At 43.2% G+C, this 16,695-nt stretch overlaps 1 protein-coding gene across 4 annotated transcripts in view; it reads left to right on the forward strand.

The window, feature by feature from the left end:
- Positions 1-15,950, forward strand: part of LOC308287867 (monocarboxylate transporter 2-like) — a 39,694-nt gene extending 23,744 nt beyond the window's left edge. For 3 of the 4 annotated variants that reach the window (XM_080729185.1, XM_080729186.1, XM_080729183.1), the window contains exons 5-7: positions 809-1,116; positions 1,647-1,906; positions 13,629-15,950. In XM_080729185.1, the coding sequence (XP_080585311.1) occupies positions 809-1,116; positions 1,647-1,906; positions 13,629-13,999 (939 nt within the window). In that variant the 3' untranslated portion in view covers positions 14,000-15,950. The remainder of the gene's footprint in view (positions 1-808; positions 1,117-1,646; positions 1,907-13,628) is intronic. The other variant, XM_080729184.1, reaches the window with a different exon arrangement.
- Positions 15,951-16,695: the final 745 nt, after the last annotated feature.

Genomic DNA, 16,695 nt, shown 5'->3' on the forward strand with positions numbered 1-16,695 from the left:
CAGACCAAGTACAGAGTGAAAGGTCAAGTTTATTAAGTATTGACAGTTCAAGTGGTTAAATATCTGAAAACACAAATTTACATGAATCAAACAATGAAACTATATGGAATGTATGAAAATTTTGTGGGGGTCCCTGCTCCAACTCTTTCTCTCAACTAAGGGGTCCTTGGCCTGAAAACGTTGAAGACCCCTGCCTTAATTCAAAGAAATAAGACATGAGAGAAATCAGAGTGTATATTAAAATGTACTGTATTCTGAGAGAGACAGACAAAAGGTAAACAGTACAGAAAACACATGGTTGGAGCTCTCTCTCCCAAAATGGTGGAGAACAATAGTATATATGAATTAAGGTATAACCGTTGAAGTCTTTGATTGGTTCCCAGATCATAACAACAAGACAGAGACACGTGGTGGCGAATACAGGAAAACTCGACCTAAAACAAACTTGACCTTATTTGTGCGACGGCGTGTTTCCCAACGGGTCTGTGGCCTTAAGCTATATGCAGAATAGACCAAAATCTAATCTTTGCTTCTGGGGGTCCCTGGAACAAAATATTTTGCAAACTTTGTCATGTCAAGGACCCCCAGAATGTCGCAAAATATTTTGTTCCAGGGACCCCCAGAAGCAAAGATTAGATTTTGGTCTATTCTGCATCTAGCTTAAGGCTACAGACCCGTTGAAAAACGCGCGGTCGTGAGAATGAGGTCGAGTTTTCCTTTTACCAAGGTGGCAGGTTGCATGGCACAATATATATATTTATTGAATTCAAACGATATGATACTAACTATAACCAAAATCATCTAACAGGAGGCGTCCCACAAGGCGGCGGCGGCCGGAGAAGCCAACGGCACCACCAACACCACCAAACTGCGAGGAGGCTGCACGAGCCACGTCAACAAGCTCTTGGACTTCTCCCTCTTCAAGCACCGAGGCTTCGTCATCTACCTGGTGGGCAACATGTTCTTCTTCTTCACCGCCTACGCGCCCATCATCTACCTGTCGTCCCTGGCCATCAGCTGTGGCGTGGACGACTACCTGGCTGCCTACCTGCTCTCCGTCATGGGCTTCGTGGACATGTTCGTGCGGCCCGGCACCGGCCTGCTGGCCAACTCCAGGTCAGTGTTGCTTTCGTCGACTAAAACTATGCACGAAAAAATGTTTGTCGACTGTGTTTTTTTTTCACTGACGAAAACTAAATAAAAACTAAGCTGTGATGACTAAAACTAAACAACGTCAACAAAATAAAAACTAGACTAAAACGTTAGGGAGGGACTAGTGGAGAAGAGAGTCATTTTATGTTTGGTTGCTCTCAGGTGTTGCGTGCTGAAAATAGCCGATCTACAAGCTCACAACGCGTCGCGCTGCGACGCGTTGTGAGCTTGTAGATCTGCTATTTTCAGCACGCAAACAAGTGTAAAATCAGTCATTACGATGCCACCAAGGCCTGCCAAAATACATTTTAGTCGACTAAATCAACTGTAGATTTAGTCGTCTAAAATCGTATGATATTTAGTCGACTAAAATTAGACTAAAACTAAAACTTTTCAGGTGACTAAATTATGACTAAAACTAAATGACGTTTTATTCAAAAGACTATGACTAAAACTAAATCAAAATTTTGCTGTCAAAAACAACACTACTCCAGGTGGATCCGCCCCAGGGTCCAGTACTTCCTCAGCTTCGCCATGGTCTTCACCGGTGTGGTGCACCTGCTGTGCCCGCTGGCCACCAGCTACGCCGCCCTGGTGGTGTACGCCGCCTTCTTCGGCATCGGCTTTGGCATGGTGTTCGCCCTGATATTCGAGTGCCTGATGGACCTGATGGGACCTGAGCGCTTTCCCAGAGCCGTGGGCATGGTCACCATCCTGGAGTGCTGCCCCATGCTGCTGGGACCCCCCTCTGCAGGTAAGAGCTGCCCACACAGACACACACACACACACACACACACACACACACACACACACACACACACACACACACACACAGACACACACACACAGACACACACACACACACACACACACACACACACACACACGCATTACTGTACATAATCACTCTTAACTCATTCACTGCATTTTAAAGGAGCTATAGTCAACTTTTCTCTTGAAAAAAATACAATAAAATAAAAAGAATGTTTCAAAAATATTTAAAAAACAGATTAAGCTTCATTATGTGTTTCAATTAAAAAATTACCACAAAAAGTGTAAAATAATGATAAAATAATAATTTTGGCCATTGACAGCCTGACTTTGTTTACATCCCTCTTCTATTCTTTTATATGGATTGATAAGGGATGTAAACAAAGTCGGTCTGACGATGGCCAAAATGATTATTTTATCATTATTTTACACTTTTTGTGGTCGTTTTTGAATAGAAACACATTTGAAGCTTCATCTTTTTTTTTATATTTTTTTCAAGAAAAGTTGACTATATCTCCTTTAAAAATGGCTGCCAACGTGCCAGGATGCCACATGTCTCCATAGACTTCCATGTAATTCATAGTGCACGGATCATGCACGCCCATGCCTAGATCATGCACCACGTGTGTGCACGCCCTTCACAGCTTTAAAAACAAAAACATCTGCTTGGAAATCCGTTCAGGCATTCATGAGATAGCAGCCATTATGTTTTCTTCTGCCGTGCGGCAACTGGCTGAGGCAGTGCGTTCTTTTCCCGATCAAACCCAGTTCGATTTGTGCGTCTTGTCGCATGAGGTAAAAACTCATTGACTCCTTTTATGACTCCTTTTCGGATCTGCAGAGCGGATTCCACACAGCATTACACACCTAATCTGAGTTCCCATAAGTTATTTTTCTCGCCACTAGGGGGGCGAGAAGAACTTCTGGGAAGAAACCATTATACCTCTGGGCCGGAAGTCAGCCCTGCTCAGAATCTGAGTAGCAGGAAGTTGCACAAGTATGGGTAACCAGAGGCAAAGATGGAGGAGGTTACCTATGTCTCAAAAAGCCCACGTATCGAGGCAAATCCTCCAAGACTATTACACACCAAATCCAATGCGTTTTAATCAAGCAGCAAACGCAAAAGGAAAATGCAACAGGCCTGTGTGCAAAGCCCTTTACTGTGTAGGCTTGACAAATAGTCAATACTGACCGCTCAGCTGATAAGCTGATTAACACCAATAGATGTACTGTATCAACCAGGTTTAAGTGCTCAGATAAATGTCCCTCTGAACACATACACTTCTGTATTTAAACTGTCACCTCAATTTAACCTACCCAGCTGACATTTACAATGCACACCATGAGATGTAAAGCAATCCGCCTCCTAGAATTTAGGTGGGAACATTCCTAACGCAAGCCCCTTGCAAAGGTTAAATGATGTAATCCACCAGTGGGACATCAGGCTATCAAGAATCAACAAGAAGAATTTAGCTTTATTGGTATTTTTTTCTTTTTTTTTGAAAATATTTGGAATACTAATTAAAAAACTAAATGTAGGAAACAAAACATTAAGGGAACCACAAAAAACACAACCCACAAATGGGTCCCGACCCACTGCTTGGGAACCAGTGGGGGTTTGAAATGGACACTTAAGCTGGTTGCACACTGCTGCGTTTTTTTGTTGCGAAATGCATTTTTCAGGGCAAGGAGAGAGAGAGAGAGAGAGAGACAGAGAGATAGAGAGAGCAAGGGCCTCAGTGGTCCGAAAATAAATACGAAACGGGCGGCAGCGTGTAAACATGATTGACTTAACGTGAGGTTGATTTCTTTATTTACGTGCTCCTAAATTAGCTTCTATATTCGGTCTAAAGAAACGCAGCAGTGTGCAACGACCTTTAAGTTCTGTAACTCTGCGAGTGTACCATGGGACCAAATGGACCCCATTTGTAGTTATTTGAGTTCTAGAGGTTTAGAGTTATTTTGTTTGAGAAGTTTGAGGACCAATGGTTTAAGCCAGGTGTGGGAATTGCTTTCACTGCTCCACCCAGCAGGTGGCTGCTCAGATGGCTCAGTTGAGGGCGGACAGGGGGGGAGCTGTTAGGGCAGGGGTCTTCAACAAATCTTTGTGTGATAGAAACCTTTTTTATATGCATGCACTTGAACCCTAGTGTCCATATTCACCCTAGTGTCCATATTCAGCCAAAAATTGCAGATCTACAAGCTCACAACGCCTCGCAGCGCGAGGCGTTGTGAGCTTGTAGATCGGCTATTTTTGGTTTGGTGTAGGGAAAAAGAGCACACTAAGTACAGAGTAAAAGGTCAAGTTTATTAAGTATTGACAGTTCAAGTGGTTAAATATCTGAAAACACAAATTGACGTGAATCCAAAATACACTGATGATTGTGCTGTCAAACAATGAAACTATATGGAATCTATGAACAGGTTGTGGGGGTCCCTGCTTCATCTCTCTCTCAACTAAGGGGTCCTTGGGCTGAAAACGTTGAAGACCCCTGTGATAGTGTTTAGTTGTCTTCCTCAGAGACACTTCAACACATAAAAAGTGGGTGAGGTGAGGGTCGAACTGGTGACCTTCCAATCCCCATGACGGCCTCTCTACTACTACTAGGGATGTTAATCGACGCATTATTTGCGAATCGACGCGCAGAGGCCGAAAATTTACGCGTCGATCGACTTTTCGCTAAGCAGCAGCTGAGAGGAGAGCACAACGGCGCATTACTTTAAGCAACTCAACTTATGCAGCTGCACCCATCAGAACTTGCATCAAAGCCCTAATAATAATTATAATAAATAATTGCTCTTCCTTGCGTTAGCATGGAGTCTGTTCTCTAGAGACTAGAAGCGGAGTGACCAAGTCCATGGAAAGTAGTGGGAGCGCTCTGGCTGACACCCAGGCTAGTGTATCAAATGTGGAGCTTTGGTCTGCCTCGCTCGCTCTCCCCGACCGCGTCCACGGGTGTGTCGCATTAACGACGAGTAGTGTATTTTGTGTTTTATTGTCTTGACAAAATCACTGCACACGGGGCGACGCTGCCATTAACAAGCGAGCTTTCGTGTCAAGCATGCATGCACAGGCAGGAGGAAAACAAAACACATCCAGTCAGCGCGCACCGCTATGACGCGTGCACACGAACAGACCAGCAGTGTTTCTCAACCAGTAGTCCGCGGACCTGACTAGCGCCGTATGCATGCGAATCTGCGATGCATGCATGCACAACACAGACATTCACTCGTCTCTGACACAGACACACACACCGGTCCTCTCACATTTGGAAAACATTAACGCTTATAACGCTTTTGAACAAGCGATTGAAACATTTTTTGGGCGAAAAACTTTAGGATAAAAAAATAAATAAAAAAAAACGATTTTCCGACTTGTACTTTTTGAGTCGCGGTGAGCATGAGTCGATTTTCGAGTCGATTTTCAATTTTTTTTTTTTTACATCCCTACTCTCTATCCACTCAGCTATGGCCGGCCCACAGTTGTTTACCCATTGGAGAAGTCTCTATATCGCTTCAGCACAGGAAAAGCACCATTTCCTCCAAAGTTGTGATGGGAATAATAGCAAACAGAGAGGTCTGGAGAAGTCTCTCTCTCTCTCTGTCTCCGCCGGTCACCTGGGACAACCCCTGCATGTGTTTGAGGCAGTTTCTCTGCCTGCTTTCCAGGGTGTCATTATTGTAAGAAGAAGACATTTCCACGGAATTGGATTATCAGCGGTGAGCGCGGGGCGGCCTGGGGCGTACCGGCGTCCCAGAGAAGACTGGTAATTGGTCACAGTGTATTTACTGCTGTAAATAAGCCGGCCGCGTTCTGCTTTCAGGGCACGCTCGCTGGAACGATTTGTCCTCCACACACATTATGGGACAACTTTTACAAGCTGAGAAGCTGTGAGGACAACGAAGGTCCCGGTAAACCTCCCTCCCTCCCGCTCTTTTAACCTTCCACCTCCAGACTGGTGCTTAATAGGGATGTGACGATACGCGATATTATCGTATTGTCACGGGTTAATCCTATCGGCTTGTTAACTAGCAATAGATAGGAGCTACCTTGACCTAAAAGTAAGCTGTGTGTGTGTGTGTGTGTGTGTGTGTGTGTGTGTGTGTGTGTGTGTGTGTGTGTGTGTGTGTGTGTGTGTGTGTGTGTGTGTGTGTGTGTGTGTGTGTGTGTGTGTGTGTGTGTGTGTGTGTGTGTGTGTGTGTGTGTGTGTGTGTGTGTGAGTGTGCGCGTGTGCATGTCTAAAGCAACTAAAACAAAACGGCACTGTCCCCAACATCAACACTTTACACGTCCACTCCCCTACTGGCCACAGCCAGCTCTGTCGTTGGCCAACACAGCCGGAGCGAGGTGCTGGATATGGTCAGTTCAGATGCGGGTAAACAACCCGTGGTCTTTTTGTTGTTTTTATATTTTCTTATTTTTTTTCTCCCGTAGGATTTTTCCTCTTTTTATGTATTAGTCTCTGCACATTCACAACGCTGGTTCTCACTGCAGCGGGACAGTCAATAACTTTCTATCGTACGCAAAGCTCCACTCTTCCCCACTCCTGCAACTATAAGGCACCGGAGGACAGCGCTATCCACCCGTCCCTTATCTTCTGCAACCGCCGTTGAGTTGTGGCCTCCGTATGTACGTTAAAGTCAAAGCTGTATCGACTTCCAAACCGCAGCTCGTAACACACAAGCCGCCACGCTCTTCAAACACTTCCTTGTCTCCTGTCCCAGTGTGATGACGTCCGTTCATATAGCGTAGTCGTGCCGCAAGTAGCCGGCCTCCGCCGTCATGACGTACAGAGACAGTGCCAAAACAATAGAAATAAAATAATAAAACCATGTGTGCAGTGTGTGGAAAGTTATGTGTAAGATTATGATGCACAATATCCTAACAGTATATTGTGATAAAAAACACTCGATAATCGTATCGTGGAGATTTAATTTATCGTGATATCGTCCTCCGTCATGCACTGGGATCAATTCATCTTTTATTTGCCGAGCTGCATATTCGGTACCATTTAAACCCTCTATTGGTAAAAGGTACTTATATAATATACAGTATGTACTTAATAGTCTTTTTGTCACTCTCTATCAAATGTCTTTGCCAAAAAATAGCCGATCTACAAGCTCACAACGCGTCGCAAGGCGACGCGTTGTGTATTGCAGCAGCACACAAGAGTTCTCCAAACTATCTTCTCTGGTGTTTCTCCTCTTGTTTCTCCTCTTGTGTGTCTGTAATTGTCCTCTCATGCACTCGTCAGTCATCAAGCACCATTCAGATGAAAATGTTCAGCTGGTTAACATCTGATCAGTAATGTATTTTGGAAATGCACACAGCCTGAATTGACGTTCTTTTTCAGCAACGCATCCAAGTCCTCTGAAATCCCCTCTCATCTCAGTGTGACTGTTCTCCTGTGGACAGCTGAAGGTTGATGGTTGATGATATTCATGATTTCAGTCTGGTTGTTAAAATGGCCAAACAAATTCTTGGCAGGATAAAGCAAAGCCTCGTTGAATAACTCCCCGTCCCTGAATGATACCCGATTGGAGGCTGCTGTGATCACATACGTTATAGCAACTAGGGATGGGACGATAAGCGACATTATCCTATATTGTGATAAAAAAATAAATTTATGGTGATATCGTCCTCCGTCATGCACTGGGATCAATTCACCTTTTATTTGCTGAGCTGCATATCTGGTACCTCTAGAATTGGTAAAAGGTACTTGATTGATACAGTCTTTTTTTAACTCTATGAAATGTCTTTGCCAAAAAATAGCCAATCTACAAGCTAACAAAGCGTCGCGGCGCGCTGTGAGCTTGTAGATCTGCTATTTGTTGGCAAATGTTCCGCCCAAGGATGTAATGGATTTTGATTATCACGATAATATCATAAATCACGATTTATTTTGTAACAATAATCGTGATATGACATTTTCATATCGTCCCATCTCTAATAGCAACCGGCTTCCTGAAAACAGACAGTTGTGTGTTGCTAGTTGAAAACCTTCACATCCTTTACCTTTTTCATTCACAGTTCACTGGAAAAGTTATGTTGAATGGTTTGTGATTTGTCAGATTGTGTTCCAAGTTCTCCTTCTTCGCTAGCGGGGAACGATTGTTGCAGATGAGACACCGATACATTTTCCATTCAATGTTGTGATGAAACAAACATTCTCTTCTTCCGATGTGTCATTGAAATGACATGTCTCTTTGCGTCTCTTCAAGAACTCATTCTCAATACTGTTGTCTCATCTTGTGTTGTCTGTTTTGATCAAACGTGTGAATGTTTTTTTATTTTTTTTGTCTTTTTTTATTTATTTGTTTGGAAAGCACGAATGGTTATTTTTAATCATCTCAATAATTATCGATCACATGAATTATCCCAATCTGATCACCTTGTCGATCAAAAAGACGCAGTTGAGCACAGATTCTCATATTTTGTTGGTGGCTATTTGTGCTGCTGTTCTAGCAACTATCTAGCACGGGAGTCTTCAACGTTTTCAGGCCAAGGACCCCTTAGTTGAGAGAGAGAGATGTAGCAGGGACCCCCGGGACCCCCACAACCTTTTCATTGATTCCATGTAGTTTCATCGTTTTACAGCACGATCATCAGTGTATTTAGAATTCATGTCAATTTGTATTTTCAGATATTTAACCACTTGAACCGTCAATACTTAACTTTCACTCTGTACTTAGTCTGCTCTTTTCCCCCTTTACACCAAAGCTCTTTGCCGAAAATTCTACAAGCTCACAACGCCTCGCAGCGCAAGGCGTTGCAACGCATAACCGCAGCACTTCCGGTGTCTGCAGATACATGCCATTTACATCGCCTATTGTGGCCAGGGTGATGCGAAACAAACTGACGTATGCACTATAGGAAGTAGCTGTGTACAGTATGACCTCATCAAGTGTTCACACCAGCCCCGCTGGCACAATCCAGCGCCGCTCCTATACTTTTGCCTCCCGTCCCGACTTTTAATGAGGTGTAAATTCATAAGGCCCCCTGGTTTGTCTGCAGCGACCCTGTTCTGGGGACCTCGTTTAACCCATTTAGAACGGGTACACACTATTATGTATCATTATTTTATGCTTTAACTATTGAAAAATAGCAGATATACAAGCTCTGTGCCGCGCTGCGAGCTTGTAGATCTGCTATTTTTGAAAAATCGTGAAAATTCGAATTTTGACCCGATTCTATAAGTGTTTTTTGAATCCTTCTAAGGTTTTTTTGAAAAACCTATGCTTCTATGTCAGCAATCTGGCCAGCCATCGTCAAAGAAAATGTCCTTTTCACTTAACTGGAGCTCAGTTTGTCTGTTCTTGAGAGACTACCATGTCAGTGGTTCTCAAACCTTTTCATGTGAAGGACCCCCAAAATGATATATATTTGGCCACGGACCCGCATCTCAAAATATTTAGTTCCAGGGACCACCCAGAAGCAAAATTTGAGTTGCAAACGTTCGCTTTGAAAATACATATATTCAAAGATTTGCACACATTTTCACGACTTTTTCAAAAATAGCAGATCTACAAGCTCACAGCGCGGCACTCGGTGCCGCGCTGTGAGCTTGTAGATCTGCTATTTTTCACTGGTTAAAGCATTCAATAATTCTAGGCCTAAATGGGTTTTAATGGGGGTAAATAAGCTGCCCCGAACGTTCTTCTCCAGAGGGCAACACTCCTTTTATTCCGTCTCCCCCCCCCCCCCCCCCCTATACCGGTCGAGCTTGTTACTGCCCCGCGGAACCTCCGGGTCATCCCAATTAGAAGCAAGTGAGGTAATTGGGGCGTAATTAGCCTTTTTGCTTTGGGTGTTTAATGATGCTCGGTTCGGACTTGCAGCCATTAAGCCATTTAGGGCCTAGAATTATTGAATGCTTTAACTATTGAAAAATAGCAGATATACTTGTAGATCTGCCATTTTTGAAAAAGTCGTGAAAATGTGTGCAAATCTTTGAATATATGTATTTTTAAAACGAACATTTGTAACTCTAATTTTACTTCTGGGTGGTCCCTGGAACAAAATATTTTGAGATGGGGGGTCCGTGGCCAAATACATATCATTTTGGGGGTCCTTCACATGAAAAGGTTTGAGAACCACTGACATAGTGGTCTCTCAAGAACAGACAAACTGAGCTCCAGTTGAAGTGAAAAGGACCTTTTCTTTGACGATGGCTGGCCAGATTGCTGACATAGAAACATAGGATTTTCAAAAAACCTTTTAAGGATTCAAAAGACTTATAGAATCAGGTCAAAATTCAAATTTTCACCATTTTTTTAAAAATAGCAGATCTACAAGCTCGCAGCGCGGCACTCGGTGCCGCGCTGTGAGCTTGTATATCTACTATTTTTCAATAGTTAAAGCATAAAATAATGATACTCAATAATGTGTACCCGTTCCGAATGCGTTTTAAAGTCCTGTACCTGGGCCATAATTAGGCTGTGAATACATTAAAAAAAGAGTTGACTCCGCCAGATGGACTTAATTACTGCTCGGCCAATCAAGGGCTGTCTTAATGAGGGTGATGGTCGTTGGCAACGTGGCATACGTCTACCCGACGAATGCCATCAATCAGACGATTTGAGGTGGTTTGGAAAGTGACCCCCTCCTCCACACACACACACACACACACACACACACACACACACACACACACACACACACACACACACACACACATTAAAAAAAAACTTTATGGAGACTTGCTTGATCATTGAGTTTCAATAGGATTCTAACCCCAGTGGTTTTCAAACTTTTTGTCCTCAAGTCAAAATCTTAAGGCACACCAAGACAAATATTTGTACTCTTAAGGGCCTTGCACACAGACGTGTTTTTTTCGCACGGAAAAAAACACGTGGTGTGCGCTGGTGTGCATGAGGTCATAGAGAATCATTGTTTTCTTTAAAAAGGTGTCCTAAAGTTTGAACCAAAGATTTTAAAAGTTGTCCGCAAAGATTGCTGAGCAGCATATTATTAACTCATCGGTGGGCGTTGGTTCACACACAAGTCTGTGTTTCTTCTTTTGTTGTTGAAGTGGTTCAACGTGTTTTGCAGTTGTCTGTCTTTTTCACAATGAATACGTCTCACCAGGAATACCGGTTTTTCTCTCTCTCCCTAGACACCAAGGATTGTTTGCAATCTTCAGAGAAGTCAGTGTAACGTGCACATATTCTGTGCACAGAACGATTCAGATATCAGCACGAGATTCACTGGAATCAATAAAGGCCCAGAGGGTTCTATATCGTGTGAGATTGTAATACAGTTTGAGTGAGATGGGCAGACCTTCATACGCGCGCTGCAGAGTGTGTGCAGATGGAGATAGCGAGGCTTGCTAATCGATCGCTGCCTGGAAGCAAAGGCTGGGTGGGGTTAAGCCATTTAGTCCTCGAATTATTTTATGCTTTAACTATTGAAAAATAGCAGATATACAAGCTCCGAGTGCCGCGCTGCGAGATTGTATATCTGCTATTTTTGGAGAAAAAAAAACGTGACCGTCTTTGAATATGTCTTTTCATTTGTAACTCAAATATTTGCTTTTGGGGGGGTCCCTGGAACAACATATTTTTTGATGGGGCATGGGGGTCCGTGGCCAAATACATGTAATTTTTTTTTCACTTGACATCAGAAAGTTTGAGAACCACTGATTTAGAAGACATTTATAGAATCAAACTTATATATAAACTTAACTATAGTCAACTTTTTCTTGAAAAACGGACGCTAAAATAAAAATCACACCCGTGTGAACTGAGCAGTGGAGTCTGTGCGCGCGTGTGTGTGTGTGTGTGTGTGTGTGTGTGCGTGCGTGCGTGCGTGCGTGCGTGTGTGTGAGTGTGAGTGTGCCTTGCCTGTTCTGGCCTGGCCTGAACAACAGCGCCCCTCCCTTAACATGTGTGGTCAGAAAAGGTACTACACCACAGGCTTGAGGCTACATACAGACCCACCCACCCACATACATACATACATACAAACAAACATACATACCTACACACACGGCCACGCTATGGAGACGGTGTGACCAGCGCTAAAAAAAAAACGAAAATATTTTATAAAAAAGATTAAGCTTCATTATGTGTTTCTATTCAAAAATGACCACAAAAAGTGTAAAATAATGATAAAATAATCATTTTGTCCATTGTCAGACTGACTTTGTTTACATCCCTTATCAAATCCATATAAAACAATTCATGGGTTGCATTTGTAGTCCTAAACCAGCCATATTGAGGACCAACACAGGTGTTCAATTTGTCTGATTGGCATAGAACCAATGTTCTACATTAATCAAAACACCTGTGTTGGTCCTCAAAATGGCTGGTGTAGGACTACAAATGCAACCCATGAATAGAAGAGGGATATAAACAAAGTCGGCCTGACAATGGCCAAAATTAGTATTTTATCATTATGTTACGCTTTTTGTGGTAATTTTTGAATAGAAACACATATATGAAGCTTAATATTTTTTATAAAATATTTTCGAAACATTATTTTTATTTTAGTGTCGGTTTTTCAAGAAAAAGTTGACTATAGCTCTTGAAGCTCACAACATTTGTTCAAGTGGTTCAAATCTAAAGCGACAGATTTGCGTTCAGACCTAAACGGTTTAATACTCAGAAAAGCAGGAGGCTTAAATCTGATGATCTGATCTAAACCACATTTGTCACCTTTCTGCAGACTGGATATTTATGGCGCTCTGAAATTGGGCCTCTCTCCTGATTCGTTCTGGTAGCAGCTGTCCAAATTGCCTTCCCTGGGAGGCAGGGAGGGAGAGGGGTCCTCTTTTGGGTGTAATGGCTCTGTGCCATTACCTACATCGCTCTTGAATTGCTCTCCCCAACCCCCTCACCAACCAACAGGCTAAATCAGAGTTTGAAAGGCATGTCATAACCTTTGACCGTGTCATAGACACAACAGAAGTACAGATTGGAAATGTCTTGTGGTCAGGGTTTGAATGAAGACCTTAAGGTCTTCACCGCAGGGATATTGTGCAGTCAGCGGTTCCCCTGTCTTTGTACACAATGGCTCTACTTAAGCAGTGTCCCAGACCGGGCTGAAAACTCCAAATGCGGAATCTCTTGATGTTGGGTCCATTGCCTTATGCTTATTCACTCGATATATGCCAAAAACCTTCTACAGCTGAACAATAACTAGGCTCAGATGCTAAGGGTCAAAAGCAGAAGATCTTCCATTTGTATTTGCTTTCACTGTCTCGGAATCAGAGAGAGAGAAAGGGATTATTTTTGTCTTTTCTCTTTTACTACAGTACTTTGTATATCTATCTACTGTAGATTTGTGGGTCTCAAAGTGGTCTGTAACTCAGAGAGTTATTGGGGTCTTTGAAATGTAAAAAGTCTGAGAAGTACTGATCTAGTTTTAAAAGCTTTAAAATAAAGCACATTCAGTTTACTTTGTATAGCGTCTATGTTGGGTGAAAGTCCGCATACATCCAAAACTGTTCATCCAAAACTGTTCTATTCAAATAAAAAAATGGCCAAAGTATCAGATCTGCAAGTTCAAAACACGGCACAAAGCAAGCTTGCAGATCTGCTACTTTCGATACTTTTTTGTGATGCTGTAGTTTGATCAATTAGAGCATTAATTTGCAAGAAAAAAAATAAAAGTTTGAATATGGACATAATCGACATTGGCAATTAAGTGTGTCCTATATACAAATCCTAACCACACGCTGCACTCCCTCCTCTCCTCGACACAGGGGCGCTGGTGGACGTCTTCGACGACTACAAGTACATCTACCTCATGTGCGGCTCGCTGACGCTGTGCGGCGGGCTCTTTCTCTTTGTCATGAACGCCTACAACTACCACATGCTGGCCAAGGAGCGGAGGACCACGGAGGAAGGGCAGGAGGACCATCTGGCCAAAGACCTCCCCGCCCAAGAGAGAGCCTCGACGTCGTCGCACACGGAGCTGGAGGAGAGGCGACCGTCTCAAGAGACGGCAGCCGCGGACACGACTGAGCCTGAGGACGCCGCCGCAGGAGAGGACGCCGGAGTCCCCGAAGAACTGACTCCCACTGGCGAGGTTGACCCGAGGCCGGAGGTCACAGAAATGCCAAGCAAACCGTGATTCTCATGAACGGAATCTTGATATGTATATTTTTTTGATCCATGGCTTTTTTTTTTTCTGTGTGCGTTCTACCTCAAATATGTATTTTTTTGTTTGGTTTTAATTTGCATCAAGTTCAGCTGACATGAAAGATGATTGAATACTTTATTCAATCAAACGTTCAAATAACCATGACAGCAGGCATCGAATACAAAACTATTTTTCAAAACGAAAGTAGCCATGGCCTTACAATAAAGCTTATTTAAACAATTAAAAACATTTAAAGTAGCCATGGCCTCACAATCGTATTCAAACTTATAGCCATCCATCCATCTTCAACCGCTTATCCAGAATCGGGTCGCGGGGGTAACAGTTCCAACTGAGACTTCCAGATTTCCTTATCCCGAACAACTTCCTCCACTCCCTCAAGGAGTATACCGAGGCGTTCCCAAGCCAGTTTGGAGATGTAATCCTTCCATCTGGTCTTTGGTCTGCCATGGGGTCTCCTCCCAGTGGGACGTGCATCGAGGACCTTCCTAGGAAGGTGCTCGGGAGGCATCCGTACTAGATGCCCGAACCACCTAAGCTGACTCCTTTCCAAGTGTAGGAGCAGCGGTTCTACTCCAAGTCTCTCTCGGGTGACTGAACTTCTCACCCTTTCTCTAAGGGAGATACCAGCCACCCGTCTGAGGAAACCCATTTCGGCCGCTTGCACCCGTGACATTATACTTTCGGTCATGACCCACACTTCATGACCATAGGTGAGAATAAAAAACAAACAAAATGTAAATGTAATAAAGGTACGCTCAGTAGAGCGCACCTCTCCGCCTGAAGGCATGCCCTAATAATAACTAGAGATGCAGGCCTTCACAATTTTACATCTACACATTTACAGATCGCTGCTCCATTGATGAATTTATATAGGAAGGGGAGCCCCACGCGGCTCTCAAGTATAAAAAATCAAACCCAGTTTGAAGTGAGCGGTGGATTGTGATGTCGTGGTCCATGCCTCCGGTAATATTGTGATGTCACGTGAAGCATGTCCTTCAAAACATTCGTAAAAAGTTAAATTACTCATCACGTCTATTGTCTATTGAAGGTAGGAAAGATGGCCTATAACGTGCCCGTGCCTCTGGAGAATATTGGGGGCAAAAACCCTGTTTATTTTGAGAGTTCCTGTGCTCACCATCCCGGCACAAGGAATTGGGGGACCCCTCTCGGATTATAGTAGTATAAGATAATATGTTTGCAGTTACATTTTGACCTACAGCCCAGTGTAGGGTGGCATTTGATTAACAGTTGTACATCGCAGGCTTGTTCGTTATAACAATCTAATCCTCAAGGGACAGCGATTTCCAATCATGTAATTGCCGGCGATTATGTTATGCTACTTAAGGCGTATTTATAACAAGTCTTATCCCTTCGCCTTTGGATCGTCTTCCTCTCCTGTGATTGTGAGCTGCTAGAATGAATCACTGTGAATTGTTGAAGGAAGAACTCAACTCAGGGGCCGGCCGGGTTGCAGTGTCACATCGACATTTGTGACCTATCGTATACTGTGACTCAAGGCGTTGCTTATTTTGGCATAACCATAGCAGAATTTGTTTTAATTCTGTGCGTGAATTGTACACTACTGCAGACATTTCAGCATGCTTTTTGGTTTGATCCAGACGGCAGTGTGTTAAAATGACACAGCACGCTGACCCTATCCATTATAACAAATGAAGAAGATGACATAAACCTTGCGCAACAGAAACATAATCCACCATCCATTTTTAAGAATGCAGCTGCCTACATGTTCTGCTTAGTTGTTAATCGATTTCAACCGGCTGACACGGAGGCCAATTTGACACAGCATACGTTACAGTTCATGTCCATATCGTCGTTGTCGGGTGGAAACCTCGTATCTCCCAAGTTTCAAATGTGTACGCTCTTTACAAGGCCGTCACACAAAAGTAGTGAAAACAGCCGATCTACAAGCACACAACGTCTCGCACCGTGAGGCGTTGTGTGCTTGTAGATCGGCTGTTTTCACTAGTTTAAATCATTTTCAAAATGATAAATGCAAAACGAACGGTTTTGGACATACAAGGTTTTCACCCGACAACGACGATATGTCAGTGATGGGGATTGGCTGACATGGTGGCCAATTTGAGACGACATTCCACTGCCTCGAAGGCCGATTTGAGAATACATACCACCTGACTAGGGATAGGACGATACACGATATTATCGTTTATCATGATTAAAAAAAAAAAAAACACTCACGAATCGATAATCATATCATGGAGATTTAATTAATTGTGATATCGTCCTCCGCCATGCACTGGGATCAATTCAGCTTTTATTTGCCGAGCTGCATATCCGGTACCACTTAAACCCTCTATAATTGGTAAAAGGTACTTATAATATACGTACTTGATCAGTCTTTTTTTCACTCTCTATCGAATGTCTTTGCCAAAGAATAGCCGATCTACAAGCTCACATAACACGTGAACTCGTAGATCTGCTATTTTTTGGGGCAAATGTTCCGCCCTCAGGATAATGGATGTTGGAGATATTTTGATTATCGCGATAATATTGTAAATGTCTTTGGTTGTGATATGACATTTTCATATCGTCCCATCCCTGCACCTGACTATGAGGCCGATTTGTTGTAAGCTTGAGGGAGTCACAGACATCATGCCAAAAAATAACTGATCTACAGTAGATCAGTT

This window comes from Nannobrachium achirus (genome assembly GCF_963921795.1).
Source record: "Nannobrachium achirus genome assembly, chromosome: 6".
Lineage (NCBI taxonomy): Eukaryota > Metazoa > Chordata > Actinopteri > Myctophiformes > Myctophidae > Nannobrachium > Nannobrachium achirus.